Source organism: Mustela putorius, unplaced genomic scaffold, assembly GCF_011764305.1.
Source record: "Mustela putorius furo isolate JIRA1106 unplaced genomic scaffold, ASM1176430v1.1 tig00000738_pilon_pilon_pilon, whole genome shotgun sequence".
Taxonomy (NCBI): Eukaryota; Metazoa; Chordata; class Mammalia; order Carnivora; family Mustelidae; genus Mustela; species Mustela putorius.
The window spans coordinates 11,568,267-11,582,192 of NW_025421463.1; the positions used below are offsets into that span (position 1 = coordinate 11,568,267).

The 13,926-nt window shown below is 46.9% G+C and overlaps 1 protein-coding gene across 2 annotated transcripts in view; it reads right to left on the minus strand.

The window, feature by feature from the left end:
- The window catches only part of BTBD11 (BTB domain containing 11), a 290,113-nt gene that overhangs the window by 99,657 nt on the left and 176,530 nt on the right, over positions 1-13,926 (minus strand). For both annotated transcript variants that reach the window (XM_045083972.1, XM_013051557.2), the window contains exon 3: positions 9,697-9,901. In XM_045083972.1, coding sequence (XP_044939907.1) covers positions 9,697-9,901 — 205 coding nt within the window. The remainder of the gene's footprint in view (positions 1-9,696; positions 9,902-13,926) is intronic.

Below are 13,926 nucleotides of genomic sequence, written 5' to 3' on the forward strand. Positions count from 1 at the left end.
GCCCTTTAACCGGGATTCAGAGAAGACCTGGATAGTCCAACGATCAAGGGCAGTGCATGCCTCTGATCAGACTAACCCTGCGTGTTGGGACAGAAGGCAGCTGTTCTTGAACTTCAGCCTCTCGGCTTGTTACCTGAAGCCAGGTGCAATCTCTGCCCCTTGGCTGGGAAAAAAGACCTCCCGAGTCAAAGCCATTTGACAAGGCCTGGAGGCTGGACGTGTTCAACACAGTGAGCATTCAGATTTGCCCTGCTGCCTCTCTCCAGACAGGACACCTGTGAAATCCCGCATCACCTTTGCCTTGCACGCTTCTCGCTAACTTGCTTTCCCTGAGCTACTTTAGACGAGACACCTTGTTAGGCTGACGATGATCATTATATTCAGACACTCTGTGTCTCCCCTTGGCTGTTGGAGCTCCCTACTTCTGCAGGCTGGCCAGGTCTGACCTCTGGGATCTGTTCATTTCATCAAATGACATGGAGCTCCAGCCTCTCAGGAGGCTCAATCCAGCCCCCAAAGTCTATTATGTGCGAAGCTCTCCCAGAGAGACAAAAGTCACCCTAAAATCTTATTTCTTGCCCTTATGTAACTTAAACATGGGGGTTGGAGTCAGTTGGTGAAAGGAATGACAAACCCACAAAAAACTATTCTTGTTATTCACGGTGTGGCCCGTGGACCAGCAGCATCATCTCACCTGGGAGCTTGTTAGAAAGGAAACGTCTTGGGGCCCCTCCCCCGACCTATGAATAGAATCTGCATTTTAATGAGATCCCAGGGGATTCAGATGCACATTCCAGATTACAGTCTGAGAAGTCCTGCTACAGTGTGTGTTCAGGTTCCAAGAACCATGACAATGAGAATAACAATGGCCATTATCTATAAAGCACCTAATGTGTGCTGGATTTGAAGTGCTTTATATATATGAACATATAGAAGAAGGCGTCAACCTGAATTAAGGGCGTAATAATTCCTACCATTTATGTATCATCTCCTATGTGTCAGTGAATGCATATGGCACTTGCATAAGTTGATTCACTGGTCACTGAAACAGCTCCATGAAGTAGGAACTATTATTTATTTACAGCTGAGGAAAAGAGCCCTGGAGCACATGAACGGTGTAACAGGTGCCAAGCTGAGCGCTCTCTGTGTTGGAACACACAGGTTTCAGACCCAGCTCTGTTTAGTTCTGTAAGCATTTATTGAGTGCTTACTATATGTGACACCCTGAGCTAGGCCCTCAACATTTAGTATAGCCTGAGGTGGTAGGGAAGGGTTCCTCGAAGAGGTGAAGCCTATAATCAGTCCTGAAGGATGAACAGACTAAGCCAGTTGCTAGAGAGGTAGAAAGGAGGCAGTGTTCCAGGAAGAAGGCAAAGCCTGTGCAAATACCCTGGGGTACTTCCCTGCAAAACCACTACAAGTGCACTTATGACCCCAGACAAGTCCACACATCCTGCTAGGGCTCAGTTTCACCTTCATCATGGAACATGTTCAATATGCCTGGTCTCAAATCTCTCTTGACTTTAAATGTCCAGTGATGGAATGGTCCCTCGAAAAATCGTGCTTTTGAAGGCTACTCAGTGACATGGATCAACAAAACTGCATGGTCCTTATTTGGTGAAACAACCAAAAAACTTTGATACAGACAGAATATATGCCCTATATGATCACAGTGCTTATGGGTGATTCAAATTGTCTTCTTTCTCTTTGGTGAAACAACCAAAAAACTTTGATACAGACAGAATATATGCCCTATATGATCACAGTGCTTATGGGTGATTCAAATTGTCTTCTTTCTTGATTTTTTTTTTTTTTGGAATTACCACATTTTATTTGATACATGTACTTATTAGTTTCATATCCTATAAACAATCATGAAGATTCTTAAACATATTCTAGGGATTAGGAGTGAGGCTTTCAAACATTATTATTTCTTTTGAAACCATAGCCCACCAATAGCAGAACAGCCTAATGAATGTGAGCACAGACCAGAGCCTGACTCTAAGGGTTCAGACACTAATTCTGCAATTTTAGCTACATGACCTTGGACAAATTAATCATGTCCAGTTAAGTTAATATAGTGGGGAAAAAAAAAGAAGTTTCACAAAACATCTTTACCTTACCTCATGAAGACTACTTGGATTTTTTTCTGTTCAATTTTAGTTCATTTTTTAAAAATTTAGGTTATAATTCACAACATCAGGGGTCAGAAAACTTTTACTAGAAAGGGCCAAGGAGTATTTTCTGCTTTGTGAGCCATTTGGTTTCTGACACAGCTAATCAAGTGCAAAAGCAGCCACAAATAATATGTCAACAAATAGGTATGGCTGTGTTCCAATAAAACTTTATAAAAACAGGCAGTGGGCCAGATTTGGCCTGTGGGGTATAGTTTGCCAATCTCTGCACTGCACTGGTTTAATGGCCCATTAATGAGCTGTAACCCACAGCTTGAAAAATAGTGGGATTAGAGTTGTTTTTCCCTTGGCCAGATGAAGTAAATTGCAGCCATGCTCAAGTTATGAATGGATCAGGTTTTAGAACTTTGTTCCTCAAGTTAATTGTTTAGAATTCAACATGCATTTCCCCCTTGTTTATATGGTGGTTGGGATTCCAGGCCAATCCACCAAGGCCCATGTACAGCCTTGCAGCTGTGGTCCCCTCATTCTAGCATGTTCACAAGCATCTGTTGGCTCTGGATTTCTCCAGGACCCTGTAGCACTGGGCTGTACATAGGATGGGTCTTTTGTGCCAGACATGATGACGGGGCTTGACGATGAGGAAGTAGCGTTCTTCCCCTGGGAAAAGGCATTCTGCATCCCTGTTGAGGATGCCAGGAATAGTCCTCCTCCCTCCTTCTCCTTCCTATCCGGGTTCCCAGCGTGTTAGTCTAAAGAGTCCTTATGTTGAGGTGGTGTTTTGGTTCTCAGCTGTGGTGTATACGCGCATCAGTTTGAGATGTGTGGCTAACAATGGTCAAAAGTCCTGAACTGTACAAGTGCTTCACTTGTATGTTGCTTATATTAAAAACAAGTAAATTAAAAGAGTGTAGTGCACCTCTGTCAAATTTTTGACTTCTCAGAACCACTGATGACTTTACTGTGTCTGGAGAATTTCCCATATTATTAGTCCATGGTTCAACAAGGTAGTAATTCACCTTCCCAGACTCCCTTGCAGCCAAAGTACAGGTATGCGCCCTGGGCTCCATTGATTTGGAAGCAAGTGGTGTGATATAGGTGGAACGTGAAGTTGACTAGGGTGTTGGTAGAGACATTCAGCTTTCATGGGTAATGGTGTAGCGGTCCTGCTAGGAGTGTCCAATGCCTAGCATTGGTGGTGTGAAGTCCGTGTCTGTGCCCAGCCCTGGTGGCTGTGAGGTCTTTGCTAGAGCAGTCTTAAGGTGTAATTTGGACACAGTTCTAGGTTGTGCAGCCCTGAAGCCTGGTTCTCTGGCTTCATCATCCACCAGAAGTCTTTTTAAGCTCTATTAAACTTTTAGACTCATGGGACTATCATAGGCCACACTTGACCCAGCAGGGTAGCATCAGATGTTCCTTTGGTGGGAGTCCTTATAGCCAGCCATCCTTGAGCTATCTTGCCCAGGTGACATGCAGGTGCAAGAAAATGAGATACACGGGGCACCTGGGTGGCTCAGTGGGTTAAGCCACTGCCTTTGGCTCAGGTCATGATCTCAGGGTCCTAGGATCAAGTCCCGCATCGGGCTCTCTGCTCAGCAGGGAGCCTGCTTCCTCCCCCCTCTCTCTCTCTCTGCCTGCCTCTCTGCCTACTTGTAGTCTCTGTCAAATAAAATAAATAAAATCTTTAAAAAAAAAAAAGAAAATGAGATACACTTGAGGGACTGTGAGAACTATCCTGTTTGTGAACCCCAATATCTCTTGTAGCAACTCCACAGATATAGTTTCCAAGGTTCCTGCAAGGACACTGACAGTAACAAGAGCCAGTGGATTCAGGGAAGCCCAGAGCTCTGGATATTTATCAAGTATTTACAGCACTAGCAGGCCAGATCAAATTTATCAATCTAGAGTTACTCTGACCATAAGCATGCTTCTTGGTAACACAGTCGATGCTGCAATTTTTATCATGTTTCCAGGAGAACAGAGCTAGAGAATTAACCCAAGATCCAATTCTCATGCAGAAGGGGAAAGGATCTGGCAACCATCTACTGACACTGGGGCTCCCAGAGGTCTTCTTTCTGCTTCAAGCCATCATAGTAGGTTTAACATTTGCAATAAGCATTTTTACTAGTAGTACTGTTTGTGTTAAGGATACCTCTTCCCATTTGTATTCTGATATGCACTCCTTAGGGCAAAGGAACAAGGAAGAGTTATAATAGCATGCTGGAAATTTTGTATAACCCTGAGTATGTCCATTGGTGTATGTTAACACTTGACTATCACCTTTACCTATGCCACAGATGAAAAAGCATCCAGAACTGATGTGTTGTAGGGATTTTTTGACAGAGTAATTGTCTTGGAAGATGTATTTGGGTATCATTTAACTTCTAATGTCTGTTATGTTTGCTTTATTAGCTCTGTTTTTTCAAGTGTAAATTCTTCTGATTGTTAGGATTTGTTTCATTTCTCCCCAACAGCTGGTGACTGTTGATTGTATACTCATATTTTGGTTCAGCTATCCCTGGTAGAGAGTGTACCACATCTGTTTATACAGCTCTGCTTGCAAAAGGCACAAGAGCTGCCACTGCCCAGGTATGTGTTTTTGTTTGCTTTCGGTGCCCCTGGGGGAGGACAGACCTACCCAATTGTGTAGTCTTGTGGGTAAAACGATCTCTGATCTTCTCAGGCATGACCAGCTACCTCAGGCAACAATATAGTCCAATTTATCCTATTATTTTTTCTTTTTATGGTCATTGCTGAAGTCATCCATGGCCAAGCACATCTAGGAATCACTGATATTTCCAGTAATGATATAGGGGAGGAAAATCTTATCACAGACTGAAGATGATTCTATTTAAAACCAGCAGTTTCATATAGCTTCTACTATCAAAATCAATGTTTACATTTGTCATTACTAAAATAAATACTGCCTGACATAAAACTTACAAAATAAATATTGCCTAATCATACATATATGTTTACACATAAATATATAATAAAGTAAATATTGCCTAATCATAAATCTTAGAAAATCTGAGTGTTTTTAAGTAGAAATATGACTAAAGTCATATGAAGTCATTCTGAAGTACCTAAAAGATTTTATTGATTGACTGATATTATGATATGTGTTTATTTTGATATTTAGTTTAGACTATTGAAGGTTCTGTCCTAGGAAAAACATATGTAGAATTACCTCTTTCCTAGAAATTTCTTAGAATAAATGAAAGTCAGAAATAAGGATGGCATTTGAGCTTAGATTTCTTTGTAAAACATCTGATGCTCCAAAACAAAACAGGCTTTGCTGATGACATTGTTTGTATTCATTTTTAACTAACTTAGCAAATACTTGTTAAGGATGTGTAATGTATAATGTGCCAAAATACTATGTTGGGCTCTAGAAAAACATATAAGAGGTAGACTGCCCTCAAGGAGCTTTATTATAAATGGAATTAAGGAATGAAAAAAAATTAAGTCACAAACCAGCAGAATGGGCTGGAGTCAATGCTGGGTACCATAATTAATAACAATTTATTCCTTTCAATGGACTGTGAAGTTCCTCTCTTCCTGGAGGCATATGCAAGAGAGCATCATAAATCTCCAGTGGCCTGCCTTTGGCACCTACAAAATTCAGTGATATCAAAGATCAGACTCTCCTTGATAAAGAATGTTCCTCCTCTCTCTTCTCCATGTTGAATTTGCAAACACCTGACTTGAACAGGATTGCAAGTCCAGACTTTTAGTCTCAGTCTCTACTCCATGTGGTCTAGCTCATGCCTATCTGTGTCACTCTGGAGCTCTCGCTCTTTACAGGACCTGGTCCCAGTATATGCTTCCAGAGACCCAAAGAACTGCTCTGCAGGATTTTAGAAGCTCAAGAACTAGTAGCCAAAGCTCTGGGAAAACTTGAACTGCAGACATTTCTCACTGGCACCGAGCATCTTCAAAATCCCACAATGAAAAATGAAACTATCCAAAACAAATGTAGTAATCCTCGAGCTGGGCCCACATGAGAGGGTAAAATGGTGCCGGTAGGCCTACTTCCAAATACTCCAGCCAGGGAAGAAGGCTTTTCTGACTAGCAGAGACGATTTGAGGCACAAAACAATCCAGATTTCAGTCCACAAATGTTTCCAGACTTTCGGCTGGGCATGGACAAAAGCAAATGATATTCAGCCCCTTTCCTGAAGAATATAGTCTAGAGAAAAACCATATAAGCACCATGACCCTACAGAATAAAAACAAAGAGTTAAGAAAATGTTTTTGATTTTGGGGGTGAGGAGACAGAAAGAAAGAGATAAACAACTCCAAATTAGAGTCCACCTCCCACTGGAAAATTCTTGTTCAGAGGTTTTGGTAGGGAGCTGGTATAAGCAGTTGACTGAAAACAGAAGTCCTCTCCCTCTGAAGCCCTTCCATGTGTGATTTCAGATGCTAAACGCCAATGCCTATTCCATCAGGGAATGGGAGGAATAGCTTTTTGTCTAGAAGGAACACACACACAGATGGGCTTCTGTAGGGACAACAATAACAGCATTTTAGAGCCACCCAGTTACTCTTCTGGGGAGAAGGAGAACTGCTCTCGTGGCAGGCATGGCACTGGTGGCTTAGCTGCCATATTGAATTCACTGCTTATAGCATTCCCGTGAGGCTGGTCTCACTCTCAGTGTACAGTTGAGGTAAAGAGGTTTTGTGAGGAGGAATGGCTTTTTCAAGGTCTCAGAGCTAGAAGAAGCAGGGCTGGGATATAAAGCCAAAGGTCAGTCTCACTCCCAAATCCACACTCTTTCTGGAGAGCCAAAGTGAACACAACTGAAAAATGACAAGGTCTACTTTGCATTTTGTTCTGAACCCTGAAAAATCAAAGAATATGGGAAAAATCAAATCAGAACTGATCCCAACATATCTGGGGCCCTGTTCTCCTTACTCTGCTCTCCCTCAAAGCCCATGTGTCTTTACGTCTTGTTCCAGAAAGTCTGGAGGCCTCTGATGGTCTCCTCAGACTGACAGCTACTCCAGCTACACTCCAAACCCTGAAAGGAATTCCAGAAAGGAAGATGGATGCTGCATGATAGAAGATGTAATAGGTTGTGCCCCTGTGTTGAGTGGGGGGCAAGGAGTCCATCACATGAAGAGATCCACATTCTAGAAGTTTCAGTCATGAGGAGGATGGAGCTGCTCAGAGAGTATGAAGCCTCACATTTGGGGAGACCATTTAGAAATCAGATGCCCCTGTGTTGAGTGGGGGGCAAGGAGTCCATCACATGATGAGATCCACATTCTAGAAGTTTCAGTCATGAGGAGGATGGAGCTGCTCAGAGAGTATGAAGCCTCACATTTGGGGAGACCATTTAGAAATCAGATGCGGTAACAGAAGCAAGATGGAACAAGGTGCCTGACCACACAGCGGCCGCAATTAGAGAGACGACTTAGAAGCAGCATCGGTAAGATCTGCTGACCATTAGCTGTAGGAGGGAGTGAGGGAGAGGAAGGAGTGTGGGGCGAGGCCCAGTTTTCTGACAGGGGTGACCGGGTTGGTGATGACGCCATTCTTAGGGATGAGGGAGAGAGAATGAACAGATGGTTTGACAGCAAAGAGGGCAAACTCAGATTTGAGGTAGCCCGTGAACACACCCAAATGGCAATGTTCCACAGGCAGCCAGATCAATTGTTTGCCCAATCTTTATGCAAATACTTACTGACTCCCCACTAGGCACCAGATGTGAAGTGACACTTGGCATTAGGTGGAGAGTGGCCACCAAAACAGATGTGTTCTCTGCCCTCAGGAAGCTGTGGTAAGTGTTACCCAGAAAAGAATAAGGTACTATGAGAAGAAGAACCAGTCTGGGTGTGTGAGACTTGATGGGGAAGCTGAGGCTGAGCAGGATGAGAAGATTCTGGATCTCAGAGGATCCCAGAAGATTCTGGACCCCAGCACCGCTTGGCTGGGGATGGAGAGGGGACCCCTGGGGGTCATGCGCACATTGGTGGGGGTGAGTCAGAGACACTGTTGCACAGGCTGTTGGGGGCTGGGGGCCAAAGAGCTAGATAGTCCAGGGGCCGAGGCTGCTGGCTTCCGTTCCCTCAGCGCTAGGGCATGCTCGCAGGGAGGGGCACTCCTGGTGTCTCGGGCTGAGGTCCTAATCTGCCCAGGGACAATGAGCATTTGGCCCCTTCTCCAAGGTGGGTGTGTTCGGCACATGAGAACCTGTACGGGGCACCCACGGTTTCACCTAGATAGCGGGAGGCCTGATGAAGCAACCTCCAGGCGGGACTGAAATCCTCACGCTCAGGTTCTTAAAAACAAAACAAGAATAAAAACCTTAGCAACTTTTTCTAACTCATGCTCCATTCTCTTCTCGGAAATGAAAGCCAGGAGAATGTGGGTTTAGAAGGGAGCCCAGTTAAGCCCCAGTCCGTCCCTGTAGCAGCACAACAACCAGGGAGCATCTCAAAACTGCTTGGAACCATTTAGCAGAGAAGAGAAAACCGCATTGAGACCAAACTGGGAGCTGTTCGCTTATGTGCAGTTAGTGTCTACGATGACAGCAACCAGCGCAAACACTTACTGTGTGCTGGCTGCTGTTTGCGTCACTCAGCCTTCCGACAGCCCTATGCAGGATTTACTTTCATAGTCCTATTGTGCAGATGAAGAAACTGAGGCACAGAGAGGTTAAGGTGCTTTCCCAAGGCCCTTGCCCTTTTCCGACATTTAATTGGAAGAGTCAGGATTTCAAGCCAGAAGTCTGGATCCCAGAGCCCACTCTCTTAACCAGTCTTCCGATAAATGGGTCGATGCTAGAGCAGCTGGAGTAAAAGGGACTGATCTGTGAGGCATTGTGGGGAGATGGACTCCCAGGGGAAGAGGGATGCCCCCAGGCAGTCTGGTTTCTGACAACCTGCCCCTGAGAGGGAGTCTTCCAGATAGAAGGGGAGCTGGGAAGTGCTGAGTTCAGCTGCTGGTTTACAGATGGGGAAGCTGAGGCACGGGAAAGTGGAGGGACTGCGCTAGGGAGGGACAGAAGCTGGGTCAGAGGGAGTGTCCTCTTCCAGGAAGCCTTCCCTTCCTCCCTTTCCCTGGAGGACTCTGCTTGAGCAAGCCCAGTCTCCCGTGTACCCTCGGGTGCCACTTCTGCTGAGCAGGTGTTTATGGTTCCCCATGGGAGTCCCCAGGGCAGCCAGGAAAAAATGAAGCCACCTCCCCGCAAGGAGCTGGCATCTCCCGTAGCTGCCTTCACAAGGACGCCACCCAGCACAGCAGAGACCCTTACCCTTTTGCAATCTGCAGAACCACCTTCCTGACCCGGGCCGTTTATATCCTGCTCAGCATCAACCCTAAGCGGCCCATTTCAAACACCCCACCTGGGTCTCAGACACCCTGTCGTGGCACAAAGTTCCCACCTGGACCCCTCCAGTGAGTTTCTGGGAAATGTGTAGTTCTGACCGCCAGCATCGCTCCTCTCCCACACCCCGTGCCACCCTGGGTGAAGTACCCACCCACCGCAAGGCGGCGGCGGCCGGAAGGAAGCTCCTCTCTTTGGCCATCTGGAGCCAAGGCCAGTCTTACCTTTCCACCTGGAGGTTGACTTTGGAAGGCTCCACGTTGGGATTCTCCCATTCCATTTGCGGGCAGTGCATGAAATAGCAAAGGGTGTACAGCGCCTCGGGCTCCCAGTAGAGCGCCCCCTGCTTGTGGTGCAGGGGAGTGCCGTTGCCGTGGTGCTTGGCATTGAGGGGCTGCAGGTGGTGCATTGCTCGCGACACCAGGTCACCTGCGGACAGAGGTAAGATTTCAGATCCTTCAGGCAGCCATGACGTGCAGAGATGTGCTGAAGACCTCTGCAGAGTTTCCGATGCTGGGACTCCCTCATTCAACTGCGGTGGTCCTCTGGGACCTCTGAGACTGCACATAGGCTATTCCCTTTATCCAGAACATTCTCTCTCTCCTCTTCTCCAGGCTAACGCCTACTGACCGTCCAGGTATCAGCGGATATATTGGTTTCTCCAGGCAATCCTCCTGGAATCTCCCCACTCCCCCGCGTGTGTATCACACTGTACTTTCTTAGCATAGCAGGTAGAGGCTGTGTTAGGGCTGCCATTTCCTTGTGGGTCCTTCCCAATGGCAGCAACTGTCTTAAACGACACTTGTGTATCGGTACAGTTCTAAGTACCCCAGTTCATCTCCCTAAAGTAGGTATCTTTGTAAACCCATTTCATGGATGAGGAAAGAGGTCAAATAATTTCTCAAGGTAATGCAGCAGCCATAAGTTGCAGAGTCAGGATTTGAACCCACGCAGTCTGCCTCCAGAATGTCCATGCTGAGCCATTCTCCTTGAGGACAGGGGCTCTGTCTTACTTTACTCTGCACTAGCAAACCTGGGATACGCTCTAGTCTTTCTCCTGCTTTCTCCAAAGGAAACCAGCCTTCTCTTCATCAAACCAAATGTATACCCCCAGGTTGGCCGCACAGGGAGGACCTTCCTGTGGGGAGGCTGGCTGGACCTGGAAGCCCTCACTTTTCTAGGCTAAGATGGCATTTCCCAAACTTGGTTGTTTGTATGCTACCTTCATGAGTACAGCTGTATCCAAGTCCCACCTGTGCCATGACTTACTTAATTTTAGATGGATTCCTTTAGATTTTTTTTTTTTAAGTATGGGGATCTAAAAAGGAAATGTTCTGTCACTTATAAAGGGAAGATCAGTATCACTTGTCATAAACAGAAGATCACTATAAAAGTTAATTTGATGGAAACAAAATAGTATAATTCATTTTTAAAAAGATTTTATTTATCAGAGAGAGAGAGAGACAGAAAGAGTGACAGAGAGCATGAGTGGGGAGGAGAGGGAGAGGCAAGATCCCTGCTGGACTAGAAAGGGGAATATTTGCCTGAATGGGGAGCCTGACGTGGGGCTCGATCCCAGAACCCTGAGTTCATGACCTGAGCCAAAAGCAGATGCTTAACCAACTGAACCATCCAGGTGCCCCCAGTATAATTAATTCATAGCTGAATTCTGGTCCAATTTTGTTGTTGTTCTAAATGACACGTGTTAGAGAAGTGTTAGGGGCTCATCCCAAATGAGTGTTTCTTCTTGAAGCAAACAGAATTAAAATTGGATTTAAAAGGATCACTCCCTGACCAATGTTATTCAGTGTGCTGCCCTGTTCCACTTGTCCAGTGGAATGCGTAGCACACTCCAGATAACACTCATCTGAGGTACTGTAATGACTAATTTCATGGGTCAATGGGATGAGGCTATGGTGCCCAGTTATTTGGTTAAACACTAGCCTATAGGTTGCTGTGAAGGTATTTTTCACATTAAATTTTAACCTCAGTAGATTTTGGGAAAAGCAGACTCTCTTCCAAGATGTTGGTGGGCCTCATCCAATCAGTTGAAGGCATTAGGAGAAAAGACCTTGAAGAAGACGGAATTCGGTCTTCAGGCTCAAGACCGAAACATTAATTCTGGCCGGAATTTACTGCTCTCTTCCCCACCCAGGCAGCCCCTGGTCGGGGAGGGAGACTGTCCCCCCAACTCCCCATCTTTCTCTGCCCAGCTGATACCAGGCCTGCGGAGACCACCACTTCTCTGCCATCCACCCGTACCTTTTAACATGACACTCTGACCTCAAACCCAAACCCAAGAATGTGAGGCTCAATGAGAGGCATGAGTTTCTCCTCCAAAGGCCCAAAGTCCATTTTCTAGTCTGAAAGTGGGGCCAGAAGGGCAGAAATAGCAAATATTCCCCTTTCTAGTCCACGTCCAAGGCAGACATGGTTAATCAATCACAGAGCTCTTACACACTGAGTATAGATGTCCTTCTGGAGACAAGATTCCAAGTGGCCACTATTTCTGAGAGAGGACTTTTCAGAAGAAAGGAAACTTCCTTGTTGTCAGAGTCCTGAGGCCTTAACAGGACAAATGAGCCAGGATGCAACCTACCAAGCTTGATATCAGGACAGCAAGCAGATGCAGGGGCTGGACAGAGAACAGCGAGGGTGGCAACCCTGCACCCCTCTGCTTCTTACCATGCCTCGCTCAGAGCCTGACCCTTCTCTCTCCATTTCCCAAAGGCGGGAACGTATGCCCAAGAAACTCCAAAAAAGAAACAGAGAAGGAAATTCTCTGTGAGAGGTGGGCAGCCTGGAAAGACCCCCAGGGGACCTGCAGATGGAAAACTGGAGAACCAGCACTCACTGTCAAGAGGGAGTTCAAATCCCAGCTCTGCCGCTCATCGGTGCACAAAACAGTAAGTCACTCAGCCTCGGGTAATAAGCTGCCTCCGTCTGGTGGTTATGAGGGTTCAGGACAAAACGAGGAAGGGCTTGGCATGCTGTAGGCATGAAATTAGCTGCCCTCTTAGGTTCAGGTCCCGCCGGTTCACCCTTCTCTCTGGATGGTGAGACCTGGAGGTTGGGTGCCTGGGAAGTGTGGGGACAGTCCTGCCGGTGTCCTGACCCAGCGCCTAACTTGCTTTGTGCTAGAGTTGATCTTTTCGGAACTTACGCTACAAAGCTGCACACTCCAGGTGTCTGTCTGGGGGTCCACTTAGGTCCTTAGTTGCTGCTTCTTCCCTGTTCTCTCTACATCTTTTAGAAGCATGGAGGGAAGAGAAAAAGGAAGCCAGAAACCTGCCTCTGGCCAGTCCTATCAGTCAGTCTCATAAGAGGCAGCTCCAACCCCTGGGAAAGAGCCTGACCGGCGAATGTAGAGAAGGAGCCTGGGAAGAACAAGATGGCAGGTCTGGACTGGGACTAGACACAATGATGATGCTGTGCATCTTCTGATGAGGAGGACATGAAGTACAGGGTAGTGGCAGCAGGAGCAGAAACCACAATATATGGAGAACCTGACACGCCTCAGGCCATTTATACACTTTCCAGTTTAATTATCTAAGAGCCAGAGGGGACATAAACCCACTTCAGAGATGAGAAAATCAAGGGAAGAGACAAATGGCCCAAGTGTCGCACAGGAAGTAGCAGGCTGCCACTCCAACGAGGCTGCCAGGGCTCATGTTCTTAGCCAGTACATCCCCGTTTCTTCTAGGATCTATGTCAGGGTGTGGCCTTTGAAAAACTCTGGTGAAGAGTTTGAGGCCTAAATCCCCAGTCTCCCCAAATATATGCCATTGTGGATTTCAGGGTGGGGGGCTCAGGAGATGGGTCTGCCTCTGCTGGCAGAGCGGAGCTTCTGGCTAAGGGGTCTCAGCGTCCGAACCGTCTGCAGGAGGGGGTGGTGGCTGCTGAAGCCCAGTCTCTGGAGCTCTCTGCCTCAGGAGAGCAGGAGACAAGGAGGTCTTCATTCTTTGGTGGCATCAAGAGCCCATCAGGAGCTCCCGAGGTCATGGCTGGCTTGGCCACCCCCAGAGTCTGCACAGCAAGGCTCAGCCCATCTGTAACCGGCACCTGTCAATAACCACATCCTCCGTGGGTGTGGGGTGGGGACAAGCCACAGAGGCCATGGCAGACAGGGCCAATGGCCAGTAGCTCTGGAAGGAACTGCACACTTCCCAGTTCTGCCCCTGGCTGTGATGTCAGGGTCCTCAACGGTGGCCCCAGCCACGGGTGGGGGGAAGGGGTGAGGTTTTATGAAGATTCACGGGAGGCCAAGAGCACAGGCTGAGCCCCAGCAGGGCAGGAAGAAGGGAGACGCCATCTGGGGAGACTTGAAAATCGCGGGGTGAACTTTGCAGAGGTGCTGGGTTTCCGCTGAGTTTGCATGTCGGTGGCAGGGTCTGAGGGGCTCTCCCTCACCCCCACGCATGTGCAGGGAGAAGGACCTGGGCTCACCAGTAACA